Source organism: Trichechus manatus, unplaced genomic scaffold (assembly GCF_000243295.1).
Source record: "Trichechus manatus latirostris isolate Lorelei unplaced genomic scaffold, TriManLat1.0 scaffold00265, whole genome shotgun sequence".
NCBI lineage: Eukaryota > Metazoa > Chordata > Mammalia > Sirenia > Trichechidae > Trichechus > Trichechus manatus.
In genome coordinates, this window is record NW_004444201.1 from 1952083 (window position 1) to 1969060 (window position 16978).

A 16978-nucleotide genomic window follows, 5' to 3' on the forward strand; every position below is an offset into this window, starting at 1 on the left:
GTTTTAAAAATTTAGATAAGTTTTCTCAGTCTGAAAAGGCTTCCTCCACTGAGATTAAGAAGTCTGCAAATAATAAGTTAACAAATGACTGAGAATCAAGTGACTCAACTATATGCCCCTGGAGGTTTAATACTGTCCTCACTCACCATTTTCAATAGATGTGTCTTCAGGCAGATCCACATCAAGCATAAGGTCATCATCCTCAAGGTCACATGATTCAAGATTATTCAGGATATCCTGTGAGCAAAAGCAGTAAAAAATACTATAACCTAGATTCAAAGGATTTGTGAAATCATTAGTTTTGAAAACACCATACCATATGATCAACCTGGTTTTACTCAGTATTTGTGTAGTAAGAATAAAACAGATTTTAAAAATAAAATTTTAAAAACTAAAAAAAGGAGTTGTTTTCAGTTTTTCCCATGGTGTGGAACACTGACATAAAACAATGATATAAGCCTTTAATGATGCCCATATTCCATTTCCTTTTTTGTGCCAAACCCCCTACTATTACCATCACCTCCACTGCCACTACCTTGGTTTTAGTTCAATTTGTTCTTTCTCTATAGTAGAACTGGACTACTCAAACTGATAGAAACAACCCCTGATGGGTTCTATTTGCAATCTTGCTAGCTTACATCTCTTTAGAAAAGTAGTGTTTTCCTTTCAAAGACTCTTGTTCTAATTCCTAAAAAAAAACAGAATAAACAAAAACTAAGTTTAAGGTAAGGAACTCAGTTTGACCTACAGCCCACTGGTGGACCAGAGTATCCTTCTAATAAGCCAAGAATTTATCAAATATTACAAGACCTTTCTTTAGTACATATAAGTAAAAAAGTTACAACTCCATCATTTTCTAAACAACTTACAGATTATGGACATGAAAAACTCCTATAAAAGGAAATTATCTACTTCATTACAGATAACATGAATAAAATGAGAATTGTTCCCTATGTCAGGTATTGCATCTAAATACTTCCCTCCTTCCAGGAGCCACTGAGGACTAAAAGTAACTAGAATAATTGTTATTTACCAAAAAAAAAAACAAAAAAACCCCTCTGGATAATTATTTAACCTTGACATAAGTAAGAGGTATTTCTCAGAATCACTTTCCATCCAGAAATTTGCTGTCCATCAAGTTGGTTCCCGACTCGTGGCAATCCCATGCAAAATGGAGTAAAGCATTCCCTGGTCCTGTACCATCCCCATGATCAGCTGTGAATTGAACCACTGTGATCCACTGGCTGGTTTTCAAAAGTAGATCTTCCTAGTCTGTCTTAAATCTGGAAGCTCTGCTGAAACCTGTTCAGCATCATAGCAACACACAAGCCACCACAGACAGTCAGCTGGTGGCTGAGCTTTAGGTGCACTGGCTACGCGCATTCGAGTCTCCTGCGTGAAAGCAGAGAAGTCTACCACTGGTTGACCTCCTTAATATATAAAACCAAACCAAACCAAACCCGTTGCTGTCGAGTTGATTCTGACTCATAGCAACCCTACAGGACAGAGTAGAACTGCCCCATAGAGTTTCCAAGGAGTGCCTGGTGGATCCAAACTGCCGACCTTCTGGTTAGCAGCCGTAGAACTGAACCACCAGGGTTTCCCCTTAATTAAAAAGATGAACATGATAATGAAAATGAACATTAAAGAAAAAAATTGGCAAACAATTCATGTAATAAGTATAAAATAAAGGACCAATAAATATGATGTAGAATTTTAATGATTAGAAAGAACACTAACCCCAATGTTGTGACTTATCAGAATAAGAAGAATACAGTACTCATCCAGTACTACAGACAGAAAAAGATTCATATCAAATTTTCTGGAGGCTAATTTATTATAATTTAGGTAAATTCTTTTTTTAAAAAAAATTCTTTCTAATAATTTATCCCTCAGAGATAATCAGACAAATACACAAAATGTATGCATAAGTATGGTCATTGTAGCATGTTCAAAATGGCAAAAAGTAAAAACAACCTAAATTCCCAACAGAAAAATGGTTAAACAGCAAGTATCACACAGTCATACAATGGACTATTCTGTTGTTCTTAAAAAACATAACACAATATAATTATAGACAGAGAAAGATGTTAACTGGGGGAAAAAATAAAACCAGACTTGGGTGTTTAAAATCTTTTGCTCTTATACATAATGCTTCCTGGATCCCTATAGATTAAAAGTAAAATGAATGAATCCATCTGTGTATCAAGTTGATGGCATAAACTCAGAGAGAAACTATTTCAACTGTTTTAGTAATTATATCACGAGTAATACTAATATTATTGACTGTTGTGTGAAATAACTTATGTTGGTGTATGTTGAAAAATGGATTCTCATCTTAGTAAAAAGGAGATGAGGCTATAAAATCAATTAAGTTTAGTTATATATTCCTGAATTTGAATGGGAAGTATCATACGAACACAAGAAATATTTCATCTTAAAAGAAAAAAAAAATACATCACTTGCACTGCAAAGGCCTAAATGCTAACTGAAAAATAAAGCAAGTCTCTAAAACAGCATATACAGAATAATCCATTTTATGAAAAGTTGTATAATATGCACACAAAAAAGTTGGAAGGAAACCAAAACACAGATTAACTATGGGCTTTTTCTTCCTTTTTTATTAAAAGTACCTGCGTTCTTTCGCTTTCTACAATAAGCATACTGACTTGTGTAATTTTACTGCCCCCCCAGAAAAATATATATCTTCTATAAAAACATATGACTATTTGTGTACATATGTCTGAGCATGTGTGAAACAAGATGGCGCTGGAGGTGCAGGCTGATCTGACAACTAACACCCACACCAAAGAATTAAAGGAAATAAAGCCTCTAACATTCTAGGTTCACAGAAGAGCTTGCTAAGAAGCACCAAATCAGCAAAAGGAGCACTGCTACCTTTGTTGAAAATGTTGTTCAACTGTTAACAAGTAACTAAACTCTACATTTGTTTTGTGTGGTTCTCTGTTATATCATTTTATAATGAAAAAGGTTTAAAAAACAAAAAACTAGCCTTGAAGAACAGGAATGAGCCTGTTCTAACAAGTACGAAAGTGATGGGATAATTATATCATTTACTAAGAAAGTCTATTAGCCAGTGGAAAAGGAAGGGGGAAAACAGCAATAGTGACTGGAAAGGAAGGAAGGAAGGGAGGAACGGAAGAAGGGAGGAAAAATCTTTCAGGTTTATGCCTAAAGTTAACACTTCCCAATAAATCAAGTATATATGATTTTTCAGAAATTTATCTAGCCACATGGAAAGATGCTAATCATATACTATAAAATGGAGAAAAAAGCAGATTATAAAATATGTACAGTAGGACTTCATCTTTAATACTGAAAAATACATTTAAATATCTAGAAGGTGATAAACCACAGGATTAAAGCACTGTAATCTTTCATTAGGTGAGACAATAAATGTGTATGTTCTTTACATTCTATGTTATTTTTCTATAATAAAGACATAGTGATTTTATAATAAGAAAAACTTCATTTTCAAAAAAGCATACTCGCCACTGCTCACTGGTCATAGTCTCATATATCATATATATATAGCTCATCTCTAACCTTGTAATGAAAAGTCTGACTCCATTTTTTATGTTCGACCACTAGCAGCTTTTAAGCCACACACACCGCCTTCACCTCTTGCCCCACATCCGAGCAAGCCCCTAAGAAAGCCTAGATCTTCCTCCCCAGGTGCCAGCAGGAAAGTTCAAACCATGTAAAGCCAGCCTATGCTTGGGAACTGTTACCCTGGCCCATCCCCTAACCTCAATAAAAACCAGAGCCACTTGCCCCTCCCTCCACTCAAGCCACCTGGACCAGTTTGGGTGCCTGCCCTGCTCTCCCCAGAAAATCTCATTACATGAGTAATATGGCTTTTTCATATTCTCTTGGTACCTATGTAACATGATCAATCTTGATATCTGAACCAATTTTGGATGAGGGAGTTGATCTCACCCTCCACAGGGCAACCACAAAACACAACCTCAATAATTAAACAAATACAGATACCAATATATGCAAGGCACTATGCTGGGCACAGGATACAGCTATGTAAACAAGACATAATCCCTACCCTCCAAGGCTACGTGTCGCCCACCCCAAACAGGTAATTTCTATCCCAGTACAGTAATTGCTCAAGTGCAAGGGGACACATCTAAGTCTTGGCAAGTCAGAGACAACCTAAAAATAAGTCAAATCAGAGAAACTCCAAAAAATAAAGCAAAAGTTAGCCTCTAGAATATGGGAAAGAACACCTTGTACACAAACAGTAGGTGAGGGCAAAGAAACAAAAAGCATGATTCATTCTAGGGGTTGCAAAATTTTTCTCAAAAGGCCAGATAGTAAATATTTTAGGTTCTGGGGACCAAGGGGCAAATTAAGTTAGTGCTTAAAAAAACCATTTAAAATGTAAAAACCATTTTTAGTTTGCAAGCCATTATTCAAATAACCGTAAGTAGTTTTATTATCTCTCTGTATAAGTACAGAGTATAAGGGGAAGAAATGGAAGTGGATCTACATCATGAACTAGTTAGGCCACATTAAGGAGTTCAGACTTTATTTCAAGACGGGGCTACAACCAAAGAATTTTAAAGAGAAGTGAAAAAATGAGATTTGCATTTAAGAAATATTATTCTGGCTACAAGGTAGAGAATGGACTTCAGTAGGGCAGAGAAGCCAGTATTGTGGTTATTGCAGAATCCATGTGACATAAGATGGTAGCTTGATATTAGTTAAGTGTCGTAAAAATGAAGAATAAGCAGATAGTTATGAAACTTGTTCAAGAGTTAGAATCTACAGAACTAAAGTTGACTGAGAAGAAAGGAAGGTGTCATAGATGACTCTTAGGTTCCTGGCTTGAGAAACAGAATGGATGATGCATATTCACTGAAATAAAGTACAAAAAAAGAAAGACCAATTTTAGCAGGAGATTTAAAAACTCAATATATAGTTCTGAAACCTGATGATTTTGATGTGTATGCTGCATCTTCAGGAAGACATGCCCAGGAGATAATGGAATAAAGGGGCCTGGAGTTCAGCAATGAGACTTGAAATGCAGGACTCTGCATCACACAGGTGACAAACGGAAGATGTATGAATAATGAGTTTGACAAGGTCTCGAGACAGTGCAGAGTGAGAAAATTGGTTTCTAATATCTTTTTTTTCTTCATCTTTATATGAGGTCTATGTTTCTCCAGTATCAGATTTGAGAAGAGCTATAACAGAAATACTGTTAGACCTTGCGATATGGGTCTAGGCAAAGGAAGAAGAAGAAAAAAAAAATTCATCTGTAATTTTTCTTCACCAGTTTAGAAATCTGTCATCTGCAAAGAGTATGCTCTGAATTATTACAGGTAGAGAAGAAGTCTTATAGCACAGAAACTTATTAACAGGGGAGAGTTTCTTTCCCACGTTTGTTGCGGCAGCCTCCTCTAACTTGTAACCCTACACTTGTTGGGAGCCAATATCCACCCACATTTGATTTACTTAAAAGACCACACCTAGCACAAACACTGGCTATGAGCACAACAATGAAAACTCAAATCAGTATTATCTCTGGATTACAAAGACTTCTCACAAGCCTCAATGGAATTAAAACTCTTGACTAAGAATGTATTAGCAGGGCTACCACAAAACTTCCTGGTTCTCTGAGGATGTTTTTCCACTCATATAGAGTAAACTTTGCAATGGTGGAGCAGTGCTTCCTTCACACTAGTTTCTTCTTCACCATAAATTGAAAGAAAGCATAAAAGTTTCTGGCAAACAAATGACATGATCACTAGTCTGTTTAATTATCATACAGTAAAATTACTATTTTTTCTTCAAGTTTACAGTTTTATAAATTTTAAAACACTTATAGATTTGTTTAACCACCAACACAATCAGGATATACCCTCTACCTACCCTGGGAACAACTAATGTATTCTCCATCGCTATAGTTTTCCTTTTCAAGAATGTCATGTAAATGGAATTATACACTATATAATCTTTTGACACGGGCTGCTTTTTATTCAGCATAATGCACCTTTGAGGTTCATCTAAGATGTTGAATGTATCATTAATCCCTTCTCTTCTACTCAGATCCACAATTAATGTTAAACACTATAAATTTCCCTCTAAGCATTGCTTTAGCTGCATCCCACAAATTCTGATTTGACACATTTTCTTTCAGTTCAAAATATTTCCTAGTTTCCTTTGAGAACTGCTTTTGACCTATGGATTATTTCAGAGCATGCTGAAGATTTTCCTACTATCTTTGTTATTAATTTCTATTTTAATTTCATTATGGTCATTACACACATACTTAGTATGATTTCAATTCTTTATGACTCAGGATCTGGTCTTTCTTGCTAAATACTATTTGTGCTTTAGAAAAATGTACATTACATTCCTGTTAGGTAGAGTGCTATATAAATGTCAATTATGTTGCTGATAGTGTTGTTCAGTTTTTCTACACCCTTGGGAAGTTACTGTCTGCTAATTCTATCAATTACTGAAGGAGGAACTGTTGCAATCTCCAGCTATAATTGTGGATCTGAGTATTTTTCCTTTCAGTTCTTTCATGTATTTTGAAGTTTTGTTGTTAGGGGCATACACATTTCAAACTGCCTGTCTTCTTGATGAATATACCCTGTCATCAGTATGTAATGTATCTCTTCATACTTGGCTCTGAAGTCAACGTTGTCTGACATTAATATAGCTACTCCAGCTTTCTTTTGATTAGGGTCTTCAAGGTATGTACCTTTTTAAACCATTTTATTTTTAACATAAAATGTAAACTTTTACTTTTATATACAACATGGTTTTTTTCATTTTAATCCACTGAACTAAAAAATAGGTCAAAAGGAAGAAGAAAATAGAACTAAAGCACTGAGAGAAAAAAGAATGGAAAGAATTGAACTGATTTAAAGAACATGTGATGGTGCTCTGGTGGCATAAACAGTTAAGCGCTTGGCTGCTGACCACCAAAAGGCTGGCAGTTTGAGCCTACCCAGCCGCTCCACAGGAGAAAGACCTGACAGTTTGCTTCAGTAAAGAATATAGCCTAGAAAACCCTCTGTCACATGGGGTCGCTTTGAGTCACAATCAATTTACCACCACCCAACAACAACAAAGAACATGCGAGACATAATCAAATGTTCTAATATCCATGCAATTGAAGTCCTCAAAGCAGAAAAGGCAGACAATGGGGCACAAGTAATATCTGGAGAACTAATCACCAAGAATTTTCCAAAACCACAAAAGTACCTGTTCATCTTGTGCCTAGTTTCAACTTATATGTGGCCTTATATTTAAAGCCTGTCCTATAAACAACATATAAGTTGTTTTTAAAAATCCAGTTTAATAATCTTTGTCCTTTAATTGGGGTATTATGCTCATTTACATTTAGTGTAATTACTGATATAAATTGGTTTAAATCTTATGTTGCTACTTCTTCCTATGGGTTCTTTCTCCTTTGCACTTTTTCCTTTTGCATTTTTTCAGTCTGCCTTTCTATTAGTGTATTTCATATCTCTATTTGATTTTAAGCTATACCTTTTGTATTGTTTTTATTCATTAAGATTAAAATATGTATCCTTAAATTTTTACTTTTATGCATTAGTACTTACCACTTCATGAATACTGGAAGACCAAAGACTGAACACATAGTTGTCTTGCCTTCTTCCTGAGACCCAAAAGAAGTAGTAATAAAGTACAGAAGAGAATAAATCCATGCAGTGCAATGGATTTCCTTTTGTGTGGCCTTTCTAGACATGGTCTTGTAACACCCACCCAGGTTACTGCGGGGGACTGTATGATAGGGTAACTGTGGTGCACCAAGGTCAGTTTTGCCATCCTGCTGGGCTTGATATGAGCCACTGGAGGCGAGAAAGAGAAGAGTCCACCACCACCAAGGAAGGAGAGACTGGCAGGAGACAGGCAGGAAAGACCCGCAGGAAGATGGCGGTGGGCTTCCCAGCCCATGGAGCAAGAAAGCTAAGTGCCTTTGGGCAAGACTGAGGACCAGGGAAAAGCCTATACCCGACTCACGAATTTGGGACTTGTCAGCCTCCACAACCATGCACGCCATTTCCTTTATACATTTGTGAGTTCTATGAGATGTTGCAGCAAATTAGGGAACCCAAAGACAGGAGAGAGAGTACTGAGGAGACAGGGAGTAGTTGATGTTAGAGATGATGGAGTGGTACAGCAGCTTGGAAAATTAGACATTTGGGACATCTTTAACCTCTGTCTCATAGGAGCCAGAAATTATTCATTCAATCCATAATAGCAAATAAACTTGGAGAAGTCAACAGTGGGCTGGAGATAAACATATTTTCGGAACAAAGAGAACAGATGGGAAAGTATAGCATAACACCCAGAATGGAAGAAGACATCATCCAGAATATGCAGGTGAAGGACAGCATGTATTACGTGAAAGCCAAACTTCCCAGTGAATGCAAGTGAGCAGGACTGAAATGAAGGCTGAAAACAGAAGAATGAATAAAGACTGTCACACTGTGTCAGCTGGTCATTAATTACCCCCTCACATACAGACCCAATCCCAAAGTGACAGGTGGTTTAGAAGTTATCCTTGGACAAAAGACCAGATGGTTTCTTCTAAAGAAATTTAACAAACTACCTAGAAAAACTAGAACTTCAGATGTAGGTGTGAGCACCTCAGAATAAAACCTCATTCATTCTATCACCTGACAGCCTCCTCATTCATGCCACCCAAAAGCAAGGTTTCCAAAATACTCTAAAACAAAACTTTACAGTCAAAATAATGTTCCCTGATGAACAGTGATGGAAATTCACACTAGAAAAATCAGGCTAGTCTTTCATTCTTAAACATGGAAAAATAGACAAAATGTTCAAAAAAAAAAACAAAAAAAAAAGCACACATTTGAAGAAAACGAAGAGCATGAATGAGAAGAGTCAACATAAACCAACAAATTCACCCCAGTTAAAAATAGAAACCAGGGAAAAGAAGAAAACTTTTGAAAATTCTAATAAATTCTCTAGGAACCTGAGAAAAGATACTCTATTAATGAAGTAAGAACAAGATACTATTTGAAAAAGAAAAAAAAAAAGCTTTTGGAAATTAAAAATCATTGCCTAAGTATCTTACAAAATTACTTTTACATTTATCATTTGATCCAACAATCACAACTTTATTAATCTATTCCCAAAATACATAAAGAAAAGGCTATTCACTGAACTATAACAGCAAAAGCGTAATATATACTTGCTTACAAGCTGAGGGGACACAATATATACATGTTTTCTTACTTTCTGAAGAAAAAAATTGAGTGATTAATAATAAAATCCAAAATTTAACCAAATATCTATATATTCATCCCTCTCCCCATTCTTAGTCTATATAATATGCTATTGTGGAATCATATGGATGTTTGCATTATTTCTAATCTTTTACTATTATAAATAATGCCTCAATAAATCCCTAAAAATAAAAAGTAAAATGAAATAAACGAACCCAACCATGTGTCAAGTTGATGGCATAACCACTCAGAGAGAAACCATTTCAACTAGGGAAAATAAAAGAAAAAAAAAAAATCTTAAGCTGTTCTCAGTAATTATATTGTTGTTGGTGGTATTTTTACTCTGAGACTGTTGTGTATACTCTCACATAAACCAAACGAGTTACTCTGTTGGTATTTGTTGGAAAATGAGATTCTCAACGGGGAAGGGGGGAAGATAGAGATGCAAAGTTCAGTAAAAATCCTATATTCCTGAGTTTGAATGGGAAGTATCACTATGAACTCATGATGTATTTCATTTTAAGAAAGAAAGAAAAAAAAAAATTACTTCCTAGCTCTGTCCACGGAAAAGGCAGAAACAACCAACCCAATAGCAATCAACACCTCTAATGCCCTGATTATAGTCTTTAAATACTATTTCCCACTAAAATAAGGGTTCTATGGAAAAATGGCTGATTCTAGTTTGGAGGCTGAAAATGTACCAGAACACATTGTTTTAATACCAGAAAGCAAGGAGGCTATCAAAGGCTACTGGGGTTATAGTGAATGAACTCAGAAGCTAATCTGAAGAGACAATCACTGGCCAAAGATAGGACAATCTGAGCTGCAACAAGAATTATAACTGCAGTAGGTTAAAATACATCAAATACGTTTAAATCAAGGAGTCCATGAAGATATTCAAGATATAAGAAAAAAGGAAAGGAAAGGAAAAAAATCTTAATTGATTACCATGGGAGCATAGCAGGGAACTAGCTCATTATATCGAAAATCAGTAAAGGAAAGACTCAAGTATGTGTTCTTCTATTAACAGGTTTCTCTTTATATGAATATTCCAACTAATGTATTAAGAACTGATTATCATTTCATATGCCAACATCAAAAAGACAGTCAATCTGGCCATATGATGAGCTTTCTGTTAAAAGCACAAACCATCATCTAAGGAAGAATTACTGGTGGGGGTGAGGAACGAGGAGGGGAGCATTTCATCTTAATCAAGTTTCCAGATTTAAGAACCAAAACAACAGGAAAAACACGAACACAGAAATACGTTAAACAATACCATAGGTAGACAAACAGCAACATACAGATTTTGAGATTGAGAATCTCTACAGAAGTGACACTTAGGAGGGCAGTCCATCAACCAGCTGCATCAGCATCACTTGAGAGCTTGTGAGAAATGTAAACACACAAGACCCACCCAGACGTACTAAATAAAAGTATCTCTGGAGGTAGTGTCAAGGAATCTGTTTTAACAAGCTTTCAAAGCGATTCTTGAGAAGCACAGCTCTACCAGATAAGTAACCTACCAATCTGGCAAAGAAAAAAGGAAAGAGAAACAAGCAGAAAGAAACAAGTGAAACATAGATTAACAGATCCTCAAGAAACATATTAACTGACTGCAACGTAAAGACCTTACTTGGATTCTGACTCAAACAAATTAATCTTTTAAAAAATATTGTGAAAAAACTTTAACACATACTTACTAGATACTCAATAATAAGAATATGAAGACATTAAGAATATTAAAAAACAAGACCAAATTATATTTTGTCTACAAGAAACCCACCTTAACTACAAAGGCTCTGATGGGTTAAAGTAAAGGGATGTGGAAAGATGCATCATGTTATCACTAATCAAAAAAAAAAAAAAAAGCTGGATTATCTATATTAATTTCAGAAAAAGTAGACAGTAGACTTCAGGGATAAAGAAGGGCACTACGTAACGATAAAAGGGTCAATTTTCTAAAAAGACATGAAAAACAGAACTGTGAGGCAAAAACTGATAGAACTGAAATGAGAAATAAACAAACCCCCTATTAAAGTTGGATACTTCATCAACCCCTCTTATCAGTAATTGACAGACCAACTGGATCAAGCCTATAGAAAATCAGTAAGGACATAGTTGACCTGAACAGCACTATCAATCAACCTGATCTAACTGACATTTATAGACTACTCCATGCAACAACATAATATACATTCTTCTCATGCTTATATGGAACATTCACCAATATAGACCATATTCTTCCATAAAATATTCCTTAACGAATATAAAATAATTAAAATAATACAAAGTATGATATCTGACCGTGGTTGAATTAAACAAGAATTAAATAAAGATAGCTGGAAAATCTCCATATTTTCAAATTAAATAACACACTTCTAAATACCATGTAAGTCAAAGAAGAAATCTCAAGAGAAATTAAGGAATTTTCTACCTCAATAAAAATGAAATACAATTTATTAAAATTTGAAACATGCAGCAAAAGCAGTGCTTAGAAGTAAATCTATAGCATTAAAAACACATATTACAAAAGGAGAAAGATCTAAAATCTTCTCCCTTAGGAAACTATAGAAAGAAGCAATTTATGAAGAAAGAGCACAGAAGAAAAGAAAAATTAGAGGTGATACCAAGCAAACTGAAAACAGGAAAATAACAGAGAAAATTCAATGAAACCAAAAGTTGGTTCTTAGAAAATACCAGTAAAATTGATAAGCCTCTAGCCAGGCTAAACAAGAAGAAAAAAAAGATGACTCAAATCACCAATATCAGAAATGAAGGCGTAGTCATCACGATTGAGCCTATGTACATTAAAAGGATAATAAAGGAATACTACAAACAACTCTATGCCCATGTATTTCATAATTTATATGAAAGGCATCAATTCCTTGAAAGACTCAAGCTACCAAAACTCACACAAGACGAAATAGGTAATTTGAATAGGCCTATATCTATTAAAGCAATTGAATCAATAATTCTTCCAAAAAAGAAATCACCAGGCCCAGAGGGTTTCACCAGTGAATTCCACCAAACATTTAAAGAAGAAATGACACTAACTCTATCAACCAAAGTTCATTGTTTATGTACAGTCTTACAGACTCCAGTTCCAAAGTTACTTAGGTCAACACCTTATTCCCACACCCCCTTCTGTAAGGCTGTTTCATACACACACTTGTAATACATTTATAATCTTCTGTCACATTTTGCACTGCGTCCTGAGATCCCCCAACCTCCTAAGTGCTTTTTTTTTTAATTTGCATATATTAAGGTTTACTTTTCATGCTGTCAAGTTCTATGGGTTTTGACAAATGCTTAATGTCTTGTGTTCATCATTACAGTATTATACAGAATAGTTTCACCACCCTAGAACATCCTCTATGCTTCATCTATTTCCACCACTGAACCCATGGCAACCACTGATTTGTGTACCATCTCTACAGTTTTGCCTCTTCAAGAATGTAATGATTGGAATCATACAGTACATAACTTTTTAGACTGGCTTCTTTCACTTGGCAATATGCATAAGATTAACCTATGCCTTTCTGTGGCCTTCATTAATCATTTATTCGTTCTGCTGAATAATATTCCATTGTATAGATGTATCACAAATGTGTTTATTCACTTACTGAAAGACACCTTGCTTGCTTCCAGTTTGGGGTCACTCTGAATAAAGATGTTATAAACAACTTCTCTGCAGGTTTTATGTGGACATAAGGCTTCTAATTGAATGGGTAAATACCAAGAAGCATGACTGTTTGATCGTATGGCAAAACTATGTTTAGCCTTGTAAGAAACTGCCAAACTGTCTTGCTAAGTGGCTGTACCATTTCACATTTTAGCTAGCAATGAGTGACAGTTTCTGCTGCTTTGATCCTAGCCAGCAGTTGGTGTTGTTCAGGTAGGGAGTGGGTAAGAAGGAATAAAAACGAAACAAGGTAAGCCGGGGATTGGACTGCCCCATAAAATAAAACGGGACTAATGAGGCACAGCAGTCCAGGGACAAGACCTAGACGGCAGAAGGGGACAGGAAAGCTGGTGACAGGGAACCCAAGGTTGAGTAAGGACAGTGTTGATGTGTAGCGAGGCTGTTAACCACTGTCATAGGGCAACATGTGTACTAACTGTTTAATGAGAAATTATTTTGTTCTGTAAACCTTCATCTAAAGTGAGAAAAGCAGCACAACTGGAAGAGCACAGTCTGTGTCACTGAACTGTGCGTGTAGAAATTTTTGAAATGCTGTATCTTTGGCTATGTATATTTTCACCAAAAAAAAAAAAAAGGTCGAGAAAGGAGAGGGTTGACATGTTGTGGGGTTGTTAACCAATGTCATAAAACAATATATGGGCTACTGTTTAATGAGAAACTATTTGTTCTGTAAACCTTCACCTGAAATACAATTTAAAAAAAAACAAGATAGGCCATGAGTTGATCACTGTTGAAGTTGAGTGACTGGTATAGTGAACTCCCATGATCTTTCTTTCTAGTATTGAGTATCTTTGAAATTTTCCAGAAAGAGTTGAAAAAATATTAGCCCAATTAAAAAACATAATACAAAAGGCTAAGAATTAAAATCTAGGAAATCTCTCAATACAGGGCACAAAGAACAGAAAATAGGAGAGAAAAGACAGATGAAGATATAATACTGAACTAATAGAAGTTATAGAAAATGAACATAAAAATAATGGAGAAGATAAAACCACCAAAACAAATAAGAAAATCTTCCCGATTTGAAAAACGATAATGAAGCAAAATTTCATTTAAGCAGGGGTTCAAACAATGCTATTATCGTGTTCACAATTATTAACTAGTACAGTTGTTGCTGTTGTTCATTGTCATGGAGTTGATTCCAACTCATGGTGATCTCACAAGCTACCGAGCAGAACTGCCCCACAGGGTTTTTTGGGCAGTAATTGTAATGGAGGCAGACTGCCAGGCCTTTTCTTCTGTGGTACAACTGGGTGGGTTCAAAGAGCCAACCTTGTGGTAAGGAATCAAATGCAAACAGTTTGAGCTACCTGACCAATCTGAAAACCAAACCCATTGCCATCAAGTTGATTCTGACTCATAGCTACATAGGCACCTTCAAAAAATATTTAGGGAGTGGAAATAAATAAATCCACGCTAATACTCAGCCCCCAGGACTTCTAATCCACTGTTGTTCCCCTCACTCCCATCATAATACCCAAAAATCCCTACCCAGAGAAATTTCAGAAGTAATACTGCTACAAGACTCTTCCTGGAAAATAGGCTGAGGCAGCTAGTCTAAGCCTAAAGAAAAGTCAAATGGCCAGCTGTGGTGACAGTGAACACATTTAAATGAGCTTACAAAATATCACCACAATGCAGGCATTATACTGAAGAGGTTTTCCTTAAAACAGAGCTGGTTCCCCGGCCAAGAAAACAGAACAAAAGGGCTTTGTTGATGTGTCTACACAAATTCTCTACAAAAAATGCCCTATGAAACAAGTGCCTTGCTTAAAGAGAGAGACAGATACTATACTTCATGGTATTCCTTGTGAATTATAAGCTAAAAAGGCTCCAGAAAGGAGACTTCAGTTATAGCTCAATTTTTTATACATTTCTCTTGTGCTCTCAAGAAATGATTGCCTTAGATCTCCCCCCATTTTTCCCAGGAATAAACCTATCTTAACACCCAGGAACACCTTTAAAAATATATATACATAGCACATAAATTCACAAATCTTAGAGCCCCAGAGGAAGAAATGAGTCAGAAGGACATTGCCTTAACCAAGTCCAAAGTATTTTCTTCAAAAGGCAAGAGGACAGGCTATCATTCTGGGGTATTCCATGCTGGATTTGTGATTTCTCATAATATTAAAAATAATACAATAAAAATAGGACTTCCAGAGAAGTAAAATATTTTTTCTGATAGGCATAATAATTTGTGAGAGAAAATGAAGTTATCCTTTTTCCTTAAAAAAAAAAAAAAATTAGGCCACAGTTAGAGGAAGAGCTTTCTTCCTCTCTGTGAGGGCTAAAGGGGAGATATCCTAATAAAAAACCAATCAAGAGCAATACAAAGTAATTTTAAGATTTTTTTAATACAATGTTATTATTCAACTTCCTTTCAAAATTACATAAAACATTATTGCATCAATACAAAGTCTACTTGAAAGAACATGAATTTTGACATCAAAAAGATAGCAATTTAAATTCCATCTTTGAACTACCTGTGTTATCTAAACCTCACCTTCCTCACCAATAAAATTGCTTAAGAACAACTCCACTAATAGAGCGGTAAGGATAAAACAAAATAATCTATGGTATATAACTAGTAATATTACTGGCAAATCTTTAATCCTATAATCAATAAATATATGGAATTACTCATAAAAACTGTCCCGATATTTTTACTATCATCCACCAAGAAAGTATGTTGTCGTTTTTGTTATGTACAACAGAAGGAAACACTGCCCAGTCTTACGCCACCATAACAATTGCTATTTTTGAGCACACTGTTGCAGCCACTGTCACTCCATTTCATTGAAGGTCTTACTCTTTTTCGCTGACCCTCTATTTTACAAAGCATGATGTCCTTCTCCAGGGACTGGTCCCTCTTGATAGTATGCCCACAGTATGTAAAACAAACTCTCGCCATCCGCGCTTCTAAGGAGCATTCTGGCTCCACGACTTCCAAGACAGATTTGTTTGTTCTTCTGGAAGCACATGGTATACTCAATATTCTTCGCCAACATCATAATTCAAATGCATCAATTCTTCTTCAGTCTTCCTCATTCGTTCTCCAACTTTTCCATGCATATGAAGGGATTGAAAATACCATGGCTTAGGTCAGGTGCACCTTAGTCCTCAAGGAGACTTCTTTGTTTTTTAACACTTGAAAGAGGTCATTTGCAGCACATTTGCCTAATGCAAGATGCTATCTGATTTCCTGATTGCTGCCTCCATGAGCATTGACAGCGGAAGCAAGTAAAATGAAATCCTTTACAACTTCAATATTTTCTCCGTTTATCATGATGTTGCTTATTGGTCCAGTTGTGAGGATTACTGTTTTATGTCGAGGTGGAATCCATACTGAAGGCTGTGGTCTTTGATCTTCCTCACTAAGTGCTTCAAGTCCTCTTCACTTACAGCAAGCAAGGTTGTGTCATCTGCATAACGCAGGTTATTAATGAGTCTTCTTCCAATCTTGATGCTATGTTACTTTTCATACAGTTTAGCTTCTCAGATTATTTGCTCAACCATACAGATTGAATTAGTATGGTAAAAAGATACAACCATGATGCACACCCTTCCTGCATAGTATCCCCTTGTTCTGTTCAAACAATTGCTTCTTGGTATATATACAGGTTCTGCATTAGCACAATTAAGTGTTCTAGAATTCCCATTCTTCACAATGTTATCCATAATTTATGACTGCCACAGTCAATAAAACACAGGTGAACATCTTTCTAGTATTTTCTTTGCTTTCAGCCAAGATCCATCGAACATCAAGCAATGATATCCCTCCTTTCACGTCCTCTTCTGAATCCAGCTTGAATTTATGGCAGTTCCCTATCGATGTACTACTGCAATCGTTTTTAAATTATCTTCAGCAAAATTTTACTTGCATGTGATTTTAATGATATTGTTCAATAATTTCTACATTTCATTAGATTATCTTTCTTCGGAATGGGCACAAATATGGATCTCTTCCAGTCCATTGGCCAGGTAGCTGTCTTCCAAATTTCTT

The 16978-nt window shown here is 35.7% G+C and overlaps 1 protein-coding gene across 8 annotated transcripts in view; it reads right to left on the bottom strand.

The window, feature by feature from the left end:
- The window catches only part of CCSER2 (coiled-coil serine rich protein 2), a 285551-nt gene that overhangs the window by 156009 nt on the left and 112564 nt on the right, over nt 1-16978 (bottom strand). For all 8 annotated transcript variants that reach the window (XR_002822873.1, XM_023724846.1, XM_023724847.1 and 5 more), the window contains one exon: nt 147-237. Coding sequence is in view for 7 of the 8 variants with exons in the window: in XM_023724846.1 (XP_023580614.1) it covers nt 147-237 (91 nt within the window). In the remaining variant the exon portion in view is untranslated. The remainder of the gene's footprint in view (nt 1-146; nt 238-16978) is intronic.